This window comes from Suricata suricatta, chromosome 16, assembly GCF_006229205.1.
Source record: "Suricata suricatta isolate VVHF042 chromosome 16, meerkat_22Aug2017_6uvM2_HiC, whole genome shotgun sequence".
NCBI lineage: Eukaryota > Metazoa > Chordata > Mammalia > Carnivora > Herpestidae > Suricata > Suricata suricatta.
The window spans coordinates 1,064,841-1,078,174 of NC_043715.1; the positions used below are offsets into that span (position 1 = coordinate 1,064,841).

At 67.2% G+C, this 13,334-nt stretch overlaps 3 protein-coding genes across 4 annotated transcripts in view; 1 reads left to right on the plus strand and 2 right to left on the minus strand.

The window, feature by feature from the left end:
• Positions 1–1,057, plus strand: part of LOC115280360 (cytochrome b-245 light chain) — a 7,577-nt gene extending 6,520 nt beyond the window's left edge. Inside the window, exon 6 of the mRNA XM_029925204.1 lies at positions 779–1,057. Within this exon, the coding sequence (XP_029781064.1) occupies positions 779–994 (216 nt within the window). The 3' untranslated portion in view covers positions 995–1,057. The remainder of the gene's footprint in view (positions 1–778) is intronic.
• A 108-nt stretch (positions 1,058–1,165) lies between these two features.
• IL17C (interleukin 17C) lies at positions 1,166–3,990 on the minus strand. Of its 2 annotated transcripts, XM_029925206.1 has the most exons (5): positions 3,709–3,990; positions 2,770–2,959; positions 2,515–2,610; positions 1,895–2,205; positions 1,166–1,630 (listed from the first exon to the last, which is right to left on the minus strand). In XM_029925206.1, the coding sequence occupies exons 3-5, from the start codon at positions 2,515–2,517 to the stop codon at positions 1,369–1,371; spliced, it is 576 nt and encodes a 191-aa protein (XP_029781066.1). In that variant the 5' UTR covers positions 2,518–2,610; positions 2,770–2,959; positions 3,709–3,990; the 3' UTR covers positions 1,166–1,368. The 2 variants fall into 2 exon arrangements, with proteins under 2 accessions (XP_029781066.1, XP_029781065.1); XM_029925205.1 differs by lacking the exon at positions 3,709–3,990 and having other exon boundaries at positions 2,770–3,042.
• A 2,184-nt stretch (positions 3,991–6,174) lies between these two features.
• The window catches only part of ZC3H18 (zinc finger CCCH-type containing 18), a 40,408-nt gene continuing 33,248 nt past the window's right edge, over positions 6,175–13,334 (minus strand). Inside the window, exons 15-24 of the mRNA XM_029926092.1 lie at positions 12,648–12,757; positions 11,900–12,299; positions 11,670–11,774; positions 10,550–10,693; positions 10,173–10,232; positions 9,177–9,337; positions 8,791–8,987; positions 8,128–8,224; positions 7,469–7,565; positions 6,175–7,026 (exon numbers count right to left, since the gene is read on the minus strand). Coding sequence (XP_029781952.1) covers positions 6,822–7,026; positions 7,469–7,565; positions 8,128–8,224; positions 8,791–8,987; positions 9,177–9,337; positions 10,173–10,232; positions 10,550–10,693; positions 11,670–11,774; positions 11,900–12,299; positions 12,648–12,757 — 1,576 coding nt within the window. The 3' untranslated portion in view covers positions 6,175–6,821. The remainder of the gene's footprint in view (positions 7,027–7,468; positions 7,566–8,127; positions 8,225–8,790; positions 8,988–9,176; positions 9,338–10,172; positions 10,233–10,549; positions 10,694–11,669; positions 11,775–11,899; positions 12,300–12,647; positions 12,758–13,334) is intronic.

Consider the following 13,334-nt stretch of genomic DNA (forward strand, 5'->3'; position numbering starts at 1 on the left):
CTATTTTTCCGTGGCGCTTTTCTCTTCTCCTTATTAATTTGGGGGAATCCGTGTATGTTTTAATTGGGAAGGCTTTGGGAAAGGATTTCTGACACTGAATACGCCCCAGCCCGATAAGCGTCTGTTAACTTGGTCTGTGAAAGACTTCCCTTCACCCGTGTCCCTTTCTGGTTTGTGCCTTTTCCCCGCCCCCGCCCCCGCCCCCGCCCGTGCTTGCCTGCGCTCTCTCCTATCAGCTTTGGTTTACTTTTCCGGGAAGATGTTTTAGTTTTAAGTCCAGAGGTGGGACATTTATTCGACGTCACACGTGATACACCGCCACCTTGCTCATCTGTCGAGGATTGTGGGATGCAACTGAAACACACACCCTCCCGGCCCTCTGGGCGCGCCACAGGGCCCCAGGGCCCAGGCGTCTGCATCCAGCCCGACTCGGGGTCCTCCTGCGCCCCCCATGCCGGCGCCCCCAGGGGACTCTGGGCAGAAAGGCCTGCGCCCCGCCTGCCTGGGCCTCCCGGTCCTCCAAGAGGCCCGGCCCGCCCAACTTTGCGAGACCGAAATCCAAGCTTGGCCTCCTGTCCTGCTCCGGCCTCCGGGCTTGGCCTCCTGGTTGCCCCCCCCCCCCCACTTTCCAGGTCCCCCTCATAGTGGAGCAGCTGGAGTCTGGGGTCCTGGCTGTCACTCTGGACTTCGTGGGTTCACATGCGGGTCCTGCCCTGTTCCTGGGGCCCCTGGGCGGCCTTGTCAGCCCACCTGTGACCGGGCTCCACGTGTCCTACAGGCTGCCTTCCACGGGGAGCAGTGGACCCCCATCGAGTCCAAGCCCAAGGAGCGGCCGCAGGTCGGGGGCACCATCAAGCAGCCGCCGAGCAACCCCCCGCCCCGGCCCCCAGCTGAGGCCCGCAAGAAGCCCAGTGAGGAGGAGGCCGCGGCGTCGGCAGCCGTGTCCGGGGGCCCCCAGGAGAACCCGGTGCTGGTGGTCGACGAGGTTGTGTGACGGGCGTCTCTGGCCGGCCCCCACGTGGCTCCCAAAATAAACCGAAGAGAGCAGGCGCCCTGACTCCCCGTGTGCACGCCACACCCAGTCCCGGCTCTGCGTTCGGCGTGATTCCCGGTCGAGGCTGCCCGCCACCTGCCTCCCCCTGCCCCCCCCCCCAGGCCTGTCCAGCCTGAACCCCCCAGCCTCCCACAGCCCAGGACCATCCACCGTCACTCCTCAGCCCCCAGGCCCGGAACCTCCGTGCCTGCCCGGGGACCCCGTGGGGGGCAAATAAATAACCAATAAATACACATAAATAGGGGGGGGCCCTCCTTGGAGAGCCCCCCGACTGTCCGGTGTGGGGGCGCAGGCGAAGCCGCCGAGGGCGGGGCTCACGGTGCCGACCTGGGCAGGACGCAGGTGCAGCCGACAGGCACGCGGATGAACTCGGCGTGGAAGGAGAAGGCGCCGGGCGTGGGCGGCCCCGTGGCCTCCCGCGAGCAGGGCCTGCGGCGCAGCACCAGCAGGCTCTGGAGCAGCGGCACCGAGTTGAGCGCCGCCGTCTCGCGGCCCGTCCGGGCGCTGACGCAGCCCCTGCACAGGCACTGGGCGACCGCCAGCTTCTGTGGGTAGCGGCTCTCATCCGTGTCTACACTGTGGGGACAGGCAGGGGGGAGGGGGCCTCAGTGAGGGAGTCCCATCCCTGCCCACTGGGTTCCCACCCCCACCGCAGGGGCTCAAGTGTGGACCTTCGCATTTCCTGGGCGTCCCTGGTCACGGAGCCAGGCTGGACTCCTGCCCACGACAGGGGCAAGGAGGCCCTCCTCTGATGGGGCCCCACCCACCCAGAGAGGGGCAGGCACGGCCCAGCACCCCGGAGCAGGGACCACAGTACCCGCAGAGTCCCACGGCCCTCACCGGTATCGCCAGGGGGAGATGGAGCGCTGGTGGATGTCGGCCTCCAACACGTCCTCCGGCCGCAGCACGGGGCACTGGCTCCCAGCGGGGGGGCTGTTGTGCCGCCTTCTGCGGCCCACCGCTTCCAGGCTGGATACCAGGGCTACGGGCAGAGCCTGCTCCCACTTGGCAGCTCGAGCCAGCAGATGCGGCGGGGGCTGGCCCAGGGGCAGCTCCTCGGCCGAGTAGCAGTGTGGGGCCCCGTGGGTGTGGGGGCCGTGGTGGGCCAGGTTGGTGTGCATCCAGAACAGAAGCAAGAGGCCAGGGAGGAGCTGGTGGGTAGGCATTGGGTGGTCAGGTCAGCGGGTGCCCAGGGAAGGAGGCACCCACTGCCCTCCCAGCTTGCCCTGTTTCCTGTGGAAAGATGGGATACGGCCCTCTCTCCAAAGTTGGGGGAAACTGAGGCCCAGAGGGGCTGGCCCTTCAGCCCAAGCTCCCCAGAGCACCAGAGCTCCTGTGTCCCGGCTCCCTCCTGTCCCCAGATTTGGGGGCTTCCTGGACCCCATCCCCGCGTCCTCTGTGTAGGGGCAGGGCCAGGTGGCCCGTCCAGGTGCGGGGCATGGGGAGACACAGCGGCTCACCATGGTGGCAGCGGCAGCGCGGGGCCGGCAGGGCAGGTGCACAGCCTCGGTCCTGGAGGTTCCGGCTCCCGGCGCCCTTTATACCGCCAGCCACACCTGGGGAAAATCCAGGCCGCGTCCTCCCGGGGAAGTGCCCGCCGCGCTTCCTCCTCCCCTCCCGGTGGGTGCCCACTGTCTGCTCCCCGCCCAGGGCGGGCCGTGCCCACCCCCACCCCCACCCCCACTCCCACTCTCCCTCCCCGGCCCCAGGCTGACCACTTGCAGACGGAGCCTCGACTCCAGCTGCTTCCTGGGCTGGGATCCTCCGGGGTCACTCAACCACACCCCAAGCTGAGAAGTCAGAGGTGGAGGTGAGAACTCCCGGCCCCCGAGCAGCTGTATTTGAGGGGCCCCCACTCCCCGCTGCCGGCCAGGGGGGGGGGCAGTGCCGGGCGCCTTTGTGAGCCTGCAAAAGGCAGTTGGAGGTGATCTTGTGAAGCTTTGAATGGCTGGGGTCTGGACACACCTGCCGAGCCCCGGGGCCCTGTGTGTCCTGGACCCTCACGTCAGAATCTAAAGCGACGACCCCCAGCAGAATAGGGCCTGAGGGTGGAGAGAGGGGTCGCCTGCCGTCGAGGGGCCCGCACGCGGGCAGTGGCCAGCACAGGCCCCATGCAGGTGGCATCCCTGAGTGTCCAGGGCCGCGGAGGCCCCTTGAGGGAGGAGGGCTCGCCGGTGCCGCACCCGCCAGTGGGCTGTGCCGGGCTGGCTTCCCGGGGAGCGGGCGGGGCTGGTTACGGGGGACCCTGGCCCTCGCTGGCCTGGAGGGGATGCTGCTTCAGGTGGATGGATGGACGCAGTGAGTCCCCAGGGCTGCTCCTCCCTACGGTGCCTCTGCCCACGGTCAGCAGCCCTCTGCTTGCATACCTCCTGCAAAGGGGAGATCACCACCTGAATTAGTTTGCTAGGGAGGCTTCAACCAAGCACCGCACTCGGAGGGCTCACAATGGCAGACACTTATCGAGTAGATTGGAGGCCAGGGTCTGAAGCCACACTGTCGGCAGGTTCCATCCGGGGTCTCCGGGGGAGGACTCTTCCTACCTCGTCCAGCTTCTCCCGGCTGCTGATCATTCTCAGGGTCCCATGGCTTGTGGCCACACCACGGCCCCTCCCCCGTGTCCCCGTCTCTCCTCTGTGTCTTACAAGGACACTCACCTCGTTCAGAATGACCTCGTCTCAAAGTCTTTACCGTAACTGCATCTGCCAAGACCCTTTTCTTGGATGAGCCAGGACTTCGGGGGGACACAGCTGAGCCCACGGCCGCCTCTGCGCTCCAGGAGGACCCCTCGGGGGGCCGGCAACCGCCCCCTCAACCTGCAGGGGCGCTTGGGGGTCTCAGAAACGCTCCAGCCTCTCCTGCCAACCCCTTGAGGGCAGGGGCGGTGGGTGGTGCCCCTACTCTGGCCCCAGGCACCTCAGTGTCCTGCAAATACCACAGGATGTTGGGAAGGGGGCTGCGCCTGGGTCCCCAGGGAGGAGTGGGGTGACAGCGCCCAGCCGTGGGGGGAGACGCCAGGTGTGCAGGGCTGTCGCTGCCCTCCGGCCGGGAGTTCTGGCCGCACACACGCACGGGGTCTCCTTTATGAACGGACAGGGGTCGTGGCTGCCAGCGGGGTCCCCTCCCCCGAGGCGGGTGAGCCCCCTGCCCACACCAGCCCCCACGAGGCGCATGTTGGCGCCTTTGGTGTCTTCAGGACAGCCCTGTGGGTGGACACTGCGCCTGCTTTGTGACACCAGGGCCACCCAGCACTGTTCCCCATGGTCCTGACAGCTAGTCTCGGGGGTGGGGGTGGGGGTGGGGTCTGCTCAGGGGGACCAGGGGGGTGGGGGGGGTCCGGGGGGTCCGGGGTCCCGGTCAGCCCTGGCGGCGAGGCGGCAAGGGTGCAGGGCGGGGGCCCAGGCGGTGCCTCATTCCTGCGGGCGGCTGAGGCAAGCACAGAAGTCCTGGGTTGGGCAAGACTGGAAAGGTGCCACGGGGGAAGTCTGGAGGGCATCCTGGAGGCGGCGTCCCAGTGGGCCCCACCCTCAAACCATGCCTCTTGGAACACACACCTCCTTCAGCCCTGAAGCCCCCACCCACCGCCCCCACAGCCTCTCCGGCTGACCGAGACCGGCCCTGCCTGCGCGTGCCCGCCTGTGGGCTGGCGGCCCCGGTGGGGGGGGGGGGGCGGGGGAGACGCGAACGGCCGGCCCGTGGAGACTATCTCACACGTGAGATGAAAACACAAACAGCCCTTCCGTTCTACTTTTTCAATCCATTCCGTGAGAGAGGGGGCGGCTCCGGGGGCTGCAGGAGCTTGGCGTGGGGGGAGGCAGGGGGGCTTCGCGCAGGAGCAGGTGGGTGGGGAGGAGCGCAGGAGGGCCCGCACCTCCGGGTGTCACGGGGCGGCTGAGGGGCCAGGCAGGCCTGCTCTGAGCCGCCAGAGGAAGTGTGAGGAGTGGGTGAGGTCAGAGTTCCAAGAACAGGAAGCAGCCTGTGCAAAGGCCCTGGGGTGGGAGGAATGGGAAGCAGGCGTTGGAGGCTGTGCGTCAGCGTGTGTAACGTGGCGGGGCCCCTCTTGCTGTGAAGACTGTAGCTGGACATGGGGACAGCCTAGGGGACGTCACGGAAGGGGAGGAACGACCCTTAATTATCCCCATATTTACATGTTAACCACACAAGTCAGCATCTCAGCCCTCGTGTTCTCGGGAGCGAAGATGCCCGGGGATCCATTACATATCAGAGGCCTCTTCCTCCTGGGTGCTTGGCCCAGAATGCTCTTTCCACCAGACTGGGCGGGAGAGACTTGGCTTGGGGTGTGGCCCTTACCCTTCCCTGGACAGGCCCGTTGAGTCTAGCCCAGAGGAGCCGGGAGCCCGGCGGGCAAATGCAGAGCCGACCCAGGGCCGTGGCTGCAGCCCGGGTGGCAGAGGCCGGGGTCGGGGGCGCGGGGGGCTCCCGGCTGTACAGTGACAGTCACTGCCCGCTGGCCTGTGGGGTCCAGGAGCCCAGGGGCACAGAGCACAAAGGGACAGGCTGGTCCCCAGAGGTCCTGGGTTCTGGCTTTGGGCCCTGGAAGGCCACCCACGCAGAGAATGGGAGTTCCCTCTGAACCCAGTTTGACCCGATGGCAAATCGGATGAGCTCTGAGCGCCCGCTGAGACACATCGTGGGGGCGCACGGTCTGGTTCCTGCAGCACCGGGGCGCCCCCGCCGCCGACAGCCAGCCCTCCCCCCAGGGCAGCGCACCGCCGACCTTGTTTTAAAGCAGCCCGAGGGCAGAAGGGCGCTGGCCGAAGGGTGCTGGCCGCAGGCCGCGTGTAAGGCCCCGAGGCCACGGCGCTCCTCCGTGAGCTAAATCCACAGCAGAAGGGGCCCCCGCCGGTGGTCCTGGCCCCGACTGGGGGCTCTCTGCAGCGGAGTGTGACAGCCCCGCTCAGACCTTGCGGCCCGTGTGCGCCCGGCGTGCGGCGGGACGCCTCCCGCGGGCTCTGCCCTGGTCCCGGCACCAGGGTCACGTCGGCTCCCGGCGCTGTGGGGACCTCCTGCCCCCGGCAGCTGGAGGCCGCTCCGCACCGTGGGGGGAGGGGCGGAGGTGAGGGCCCGGGCCCAGGTCGTGGTCACCAGCAGGGCAAGACGGCTGCTTATCAAAATACTTTATTTTAGGAGACCCCTCAAAAAAAGACCCTCCACATCAGACAGACGCCCACCAACAGCCTCGGCCTTTTTTTTTTTTTGGTCTTTTCTAGGTTTTTTTTTCCTTTTTAAATCAACTAAAACAATCTGATGCTTAAAATAAAAGACAGGAAATATTCCCCAATCGGACTTCAGTCAAGAATATAGATCTATTTTCTGACCCTGGGGGCGGTGAGGGGGGGAGGCTGGTCCGGAGCACGTGCTCCTGGGACCCCAGGCGGGGGAGGAGCGCTGGGGGGGGCCGGCCCAGGGCAGGCCAGTCGGCCGGGGGAGGGAGGCCGGGCAGGCAGAACTGGGCGCCTGGGACGTATAATTTAATAAAACTGACGCCGCGTCCTCGCTCCCGCTGCCGCCCCCGACCCCCTGCCCCGGGCTGGGGCTGGACTGGGAGGAGCCCGTGGGACCCGGCGTCGCCCTCCGTACGTGTGTGGCTTCTTTTCCAGCTGAGAAATGTTTTTTTCCTCTTTTAATTTTTAAAAAGAATCACAGCCAAAATTAGACGTTAACCTCAACCTCCGAGACGGCTGTGCTTACCCTATTTATAAAAACACGAGAGTCTCTAAGTCTGGTGCGGGGGCCGAGCCCGCGGGGCCTACACTTTCCCGGGGATCTTGGCCCGCTTGCGAGCGATGGCATCCTCCACGGCCTTGAGCTGCTTCAGGAGCTCCTCGCGCCGCGACAGCGCGCTGGCCTTCCCCGACTTGGGGCCCGGGACGGCCGAGCCGGCGTCTGAGGCTCTGCCAGGCACGCTCGTGACCTTGCTGGAGCTCCTTGACTGCGGTGACAGCTGGCGCTTCCTGCAGGGGGTGGGCGGGGGGGGGGCGGGTCAGAGCGCCTCCCCCTCTGGTGTGAGCCTCCCGCTGAGCGGGGACCAGGGGGCCCCGGGGACCCGTGGACACAGGGCAGCGCTCGCCGTGGCCTGGCGGCTCCCGGGTTGTGGACAGTGGAGGGGACGCTGCGCCGGCACCTGCTGCCGCTGGGCTTCTCTGCGGCCCCCCCCCCGTATGGTGGGGAGACCCCCCGCGCCGCTGACTCAGGGACCCCGAGGGCCGGGGCGTGGGGGGCGCTGCACAGGTGACCGAGTTGTGTTTGTTATCTGGACCTCCACCCCCAGGCTGCCGAGGGGTGCGGGCAGGGCGACGGGGTGATGGGGAGGGTGGGAGGGGCTAGGGCTGTCCTGGGCCCCCGGGCTCGAGGACCTGCTGTCCGGCTGGTGTGCCGAGCAGGCGGGGCACTCACCTGTCTGGGGCGGCCACGGGCGCCTTAGAATTCTGGCCTCTCTGCCGCTCCGACTTCGGGGAGCCGAGCCTCCCACCTGACTTCCGGTCCCGAGAACCTGGATGACAGACGAGGGGGGACCGCAGTCCCAGTCACTCGAGGCTGGCGCGCACGGACAGGGTCTTGCTGGTGCTCACAGCAGAGGCGAGGGGCAGAGGCGGGCGTCAGGGACGGGGCAGTGCTAGTGACGCCCCCAGAACCCAATGTGGGATCCGGTCCCCGGGGCGGCGTCCCAGCAGGGCGGGGACAGGGGAAGGAAGAGGGACCCGGAGAAGTCGGAGGCGGCGGCTCCTGCACGGACCGAGGCCCCGTCCGTGCCCTGCGCGCGCTCTGCTGTGGACCGCGCTTCCCAGAGCGGGGGACCCCGCATCACCCAGAGTGAAGACGTTTTCAAGAAAGAAAACAATGACAAACCCACTAACTTCCGTTTCTGGAAATATAGTTATTTTTTTCATAAAAAATGATGTTTATGTTAAAATATAATAATCTATTACTGTTGAAATATCTTCCTTAGCTTTACCTTCTAATCTTAAATACTGGCAGGCACCCCTGCGAGCGGCTCCTGGGGCATCTCGTAAGCCCCTCCGGCCTCGAGGGGCCCTGCAGGGGCGGGGGCTCACCTCGGTCTGGGGACAAGTTAGCACGCTTGGCCGGAGGAGGGCTCTGCCTGTCTTTGTCCGAGGGTTCATACCGCTTCCGGCTCCCTTTGTCAGCTGCCTGAGACAATGGAGGGCGCAGTGAGGACCCCGAGCCCCCAGGGCACGCAGCCCAGGCAGGGCACAGGGTGGGGACAGTCTTACAGCCCCCCACCCCACCTCGGGCTCTCCTGGTGCCCACAGGGCCCCGAGGGAGGCAAGGCCCGCGGGTTCGGGCCTTCCCCTCTGTGGGGAAGGTGCTGGGTGCCACCGCCTGGGATGGGCGGCAGGGGACTCAGCCTCTCGCCCTTCCCGTCTAATGCAGCCTTGGGGACGTCAGCTCAGAGCCCAAGGCTGCTTTGCTCCCTGTCCCCAGGCTGGGCCGTGGGAGTCAGCAGGGCTCGGGTGCTCGGGGGAGGGCCGGGGGGAGCCCCCAGCAGCCCCAGGACGCTCGGAGCACCTGGGACACACTGCTGGGCTTCGCCACCTGCCGCCCTGCGCCACCGCCCCGAGGCGGCCCACCAGGGTAGGAGCAGCGTGAGGTGTGTACAGCCGTCGGTCCAACCCCGGGATCAAGTGACCCCGGTGAACAGAGCGGCGCCGGAGCAGGGGCCCCGGAGCCGCTGGCAGCAGCGCCCGTGGCCTCACCTTGTTCAGCAGTGTCAGCTTGATCTCCTTGTGGGCGACGAAGGAGCCTTGCGGGGGCTGCCCAGCGGGGGCCTGCTGGGGGGCCGCAGGCTGCGGGGCTTTGCCCCCTGAGGAGGGCTTCGAGGCCTTGGGCAGCTGTGCCGCCGAGTCCCTTTTCCGCTTGTCCTCTTTGACCCCGTCTTCTTTTTTGGACTTTCCTGCCAGTGACAAGTACTAAGTCACGGTCACCAGGCTGGCATGGCGGTCTCCCGCGGGCCACGGAGGAGGGACGTGTGCTCGGCCGGGCGACATGGGTGCAGGGCAGAGCCAGGGGGCGCACCCTCGGTCCACGACGGGCCTGCCCGCCTCTGCGGCCACCACGCCCAGGACGCGGGGACGCCCCGTACCTTTCTCCTTCTTGGTCTGGGCTGGGGTGGGGGAGCGGGAACTCGCCGAGGACACAGGGCTGGCCAGATCCGCGTACATGTCGTCCGAGCCCACGCTGTGCACGGAGCTACTACTGGACGTGGCGCTGGACACCGAGGAGACGCTGCTCACGCTCAGGGACCTGCACACACACAGGCATGTCTGCACCCATGTGCCAGGACGACCAGAGGGCTGGGGGCGCGAGGCCATGGGGGGCCGGCAGCGGGTCTCCACACCCACCTTCCCCAGTTCCCAGTTCTGAGGAACGTGCACCTGGCAAACCTGAGATTTCGGGGGCGCTTGGGGAGGTTCTGAGGTGCCACACGCCCACGCCCCCTGGCGAGGGCCCTGCACTAACGCCCAGCTACCCTGTTTGCTGGGCAGGGACGTCTGGCTAAGCACAAGCCAGGCCGGTGGCGGCTGCGCCGAGGGCCCAGGTAAGCAGGCCCAGGAGTGGGAGGGCCCCGCATGGGGCTTAGGTAAGTGTGAGAAAGGTGGCCTGTCTCACAGGCACCGCTGTCCCCTGGGCGCCCGCCACGAGGACCCCCACGCGGCAGGCCGTGGAGTCCTGTCACTCTCAGAAAACCGACCAGCACCTCCTAGGTCCTCAGGGACACAGAGACAATCCGGGAAGAAAGAAACGCCCAGTTTTGTTTAAAGATGGGGACTTTAAACCTGTTTTAGGAAAATGTGGGCAAGTGGGTCAGCCACCTGCTGCCTAGAAAGGAACGAGAAAGTTCGCTCCAGGGACCTAAGGGCTGGTCTTCCCTTCAAACAGCTTAACGACAGAACTTTCTTCCTGCTCGGTTTTCTCTCAGAATTTCTCACAGGCCGGGTAGGGCCTCACGCACTACAGGCGGGGCAGCTCCGAGCTGGCCTCAGGCCTGCTGGGCACCTCCTCGAGCCTGGGGCGCCAGGCCTGAGGGAGGAGGGGGCCGGGGTGCGCGGGCCGGGGCCGGGGCGGCGAGCACAGTGACCTGGATCTGGAGCTAGAGCCGCTGTAGCTGCTGCCGCTGCCGCTGCCGCTGATGGTCCGCCTGCAATAGAGAGAGGCGGCGCCACTGCCTGCCGTCCCCGCCCCCCTCCCCCCTGTCCCCGTCCCCCCTTCCCCCCTCCCCGGGGAGCCACAGGCCAGGCGCTGCTGTCCTCCCACGAGCAGTCCGAGCTCTGCTCGAGCCCCAGCAGTCTCTTTCCCGGGGAGACCCTGCTGCGAAGGGGCGCCCGTGTCCCTCACGACCACCCCCCTCCTGAACTGCTCACAGGGAAACCGAGGGCCGGCAAGGTCATGTCTGTGGGCTCTAGCACCAAAGACTTAGAACATGCCAGAAGGGTACCTAGGAGCCCTTTGGCTTACCTCCTGGGGGGGCTCCTTGCTTGCCGCTCCCTCCTCCTGGCTTCCCGAGGGTCCCCCGGCTTCGCGGGCTCGGGGGCCGGGGCAGGGGTCCTAGGGGCCTGTGGGGGCGCTGGAGGTGGGGCTGGCTTCTTCACGGACTTCTCTCTGCGACGGGAGATGGAGGGAGGGTCAGAGCCGGTCCAGCGGGGGTGGAGTGGGGGTGGGTGAAGGGGAGGACGGGGGCAGAGGACAGGTCCTGGGAGGAGCCCTCGAGAACCAGAGAGCTGGCACCACAGCAGCGAGAACACTCCCCAGGGCCCGTCGCCCCTGTCGGTGTGGGGAGACACCCTGCTGCGCTCCTGCAGACGGGGCGGCAGGGACGAAGTCCGGGCAAAAAGCAGGTCACTTGGCATGGCGCGGGGGGAGAGTCACGCTCCATGCGGGCGAAGCCGCCCACGCAAGCCAGCCTCCCGCGAGGCCCCTCCCGCGCGCCCGGCCGGGGACACAGCTTCCTCGGGCCCGGCGTGTCTGGACCGCGGCAGCCTCACACGTTAAGTCCGTCAGGTGGCACAACTTAGATGGATCTGGTGCCCCTGACAAACGTTATCCCCCGAACTTCGCTGTGACAGAGAGTCGCTCAGGACGTGCTCCCGAGGAGCGTCTCTGGCGTGGGCCGGCCCTGGTCCTGGGCGCCGAGCGGAAGGATGGGGCCCGAGGGCTCAGACGTGACCCGCCCCTGGCCGCCAGGGCTCTGCGGCGCTGGGGAGGGCCGCAAGGCACCAGGTGCTGTGGCGTCTGCCGCGCCCCCCGCCCGGTGGAGCGTGTGGAGAAGGGTCGGCGGGCTCCACTCCAGAGGCAGCAAAGGCGAACGACGGGCCCAGGGTGGCAGACAGCCCCTCGGTGTGTCCCCGACACAGCCCTGGAAGGACCATGGGAACCGCCTCCCCCCTGCCCATCGGACGAGGGCAGTGCTGGCTCCCAGGCCACGCGGGGTGCAGGTGCTCCCCACAACCCGGACCCCTGGCGCCTCTGCCCTCTTCTAGGGGCTCACAGGGCTTCTTTCCAGTGAGGTGAGGGGTGAGAGGAGGAGGAGAGGGAGAGAGGGGGAGGGGGGAAGAGTGCCTGACCCACGGGCACCTACCCTGCTTTCCCAGGAGGCGGGGCCGGCTCCCCCTTGGCTCTGACGGAAGGTCTGTGTGGGGAAGGCGTCGGGGAGGGGGACGGGGACGAGGAGAAGGACCGGGACCTAGGGAGGAAGGGGACACGTAAGGAGGGGGCATCCCGGGGTCCCGGTCCCCGTGTGACTGTGTCAGGGGCACTGCCTGCATTCACAGGAACGGGCACTGCGAGTCTCCACCGGCCTCAGGTTACCACGGCTTCCAGGTGCCCCAGGGCCCGGGACAGGGGCCAACATCCTGCAGGGACGCGCCTGGCGAGGGGGCCGGGCGCTGGGGCCCAGGGGCGCTCCCGCTGGAGGACACACCGGGACAGCGTCGGGACTTAGCAGCAGGGACAGGGCACCCCGGGCAGGGCCGTGCGGGCGCCCTGAGGGGAAGGTCAAGCGGCCCAGAGCAGGCAGCTGGTTCTGTGGGACCGGCGGAGCCGGCTGTTTGCAGTGAGAAGATTCTGAAGCTGAAGAGGGAAACCGGCCCCGGGCCCGGAGTGGGGCCCTGCGGAGCCGGGTGACAAGGACACCTTGCTGCCGCGCGGGGCCTCCTGCCTGTGGCCCAGAGCCTTTGGGGCCCCGCAGAGCAGAGACTGCAGGCCACATCTTGCCCCCGACAGCACTAACATTTCCAAAATCTCCCGGTTCCTCAGCGGGGCCTCAGGCCCACAGCTCACCACCCTTGTTTCCTAAACGAAGCCACCCACAGACTCCTGTCACTGCTCCTCTGGGGGGCGTCTCTTCCGTCCTCCACCTCTCCTCTGACAGGCAGCACTCCCTGACTGCCCGCGAGCGGCAGCTCCCTCTGGACCCTCGGGGAGAACCCCGGGCCGTGAGGCGGTAAGACCCCGGTGCCCACAGCTGACCCTCAGAAACAAGGTCGCTCTCCCTTCTCACCAGCATCGGGCTGCCCAAGGTCCGACGTTCACAGAAAGTGGGCCCCACGCAGCCCACTCCGCGTGTCCCGCATGGACACCGTCCCCTCGGCCACCGGCCTCGGGGGCCCCAGCGACCCCGACACCGCTCTCGTCATCTCTGTGACTGTGCCGGCGTGAGCCTGCTTGCTGGGAGGGGCCGGGGGGCCGGCGGGGGCCCGACCTGTCCTGACACACTTCCCAAAGAAGTGTGCGTGTGCATGCGTGTGGCCCGTGCGTGGTCCCGGTCAATGGCTGGGATGCCAACGTCTTGGGACGCGGTGCCCGATCTGTGGGCGGAGCCACACCTGCGGGGTGCAGTGTGGGCCCCGCACAGGCCGCCCCCCTCCACTCCGGGGGTCCTGGACCTCTCCTCTGCTAGCTGCAGGCGGAACGAGGCAGAAAAGGACTCAGGTGGCTGGCACTGCCCGCGGGTGTGGGAGGGGACAGGCCACCTGCTCTGGTGAGAGAGACAAAAGCATCGAAAACAGATCCCCAGAATGGTCCTGTTTGTCACACTGACGAATGACATTGTTCCTACGCAGACAACAACGCAGAATTCCCTAAAATTCCAGAGCCCGTCTATTTTCAATGGGGAAAACACACCTACTGTTTGACCTTTCTAGAAATGTCCCGCAGAACCCCCGACAGGGCCCCGCACAGCCCACCCCTCCACGGGCGCGCGGCTTGCCGCCCAGCGCGGGGCGCAGGGGGCCCTCGCCGCACG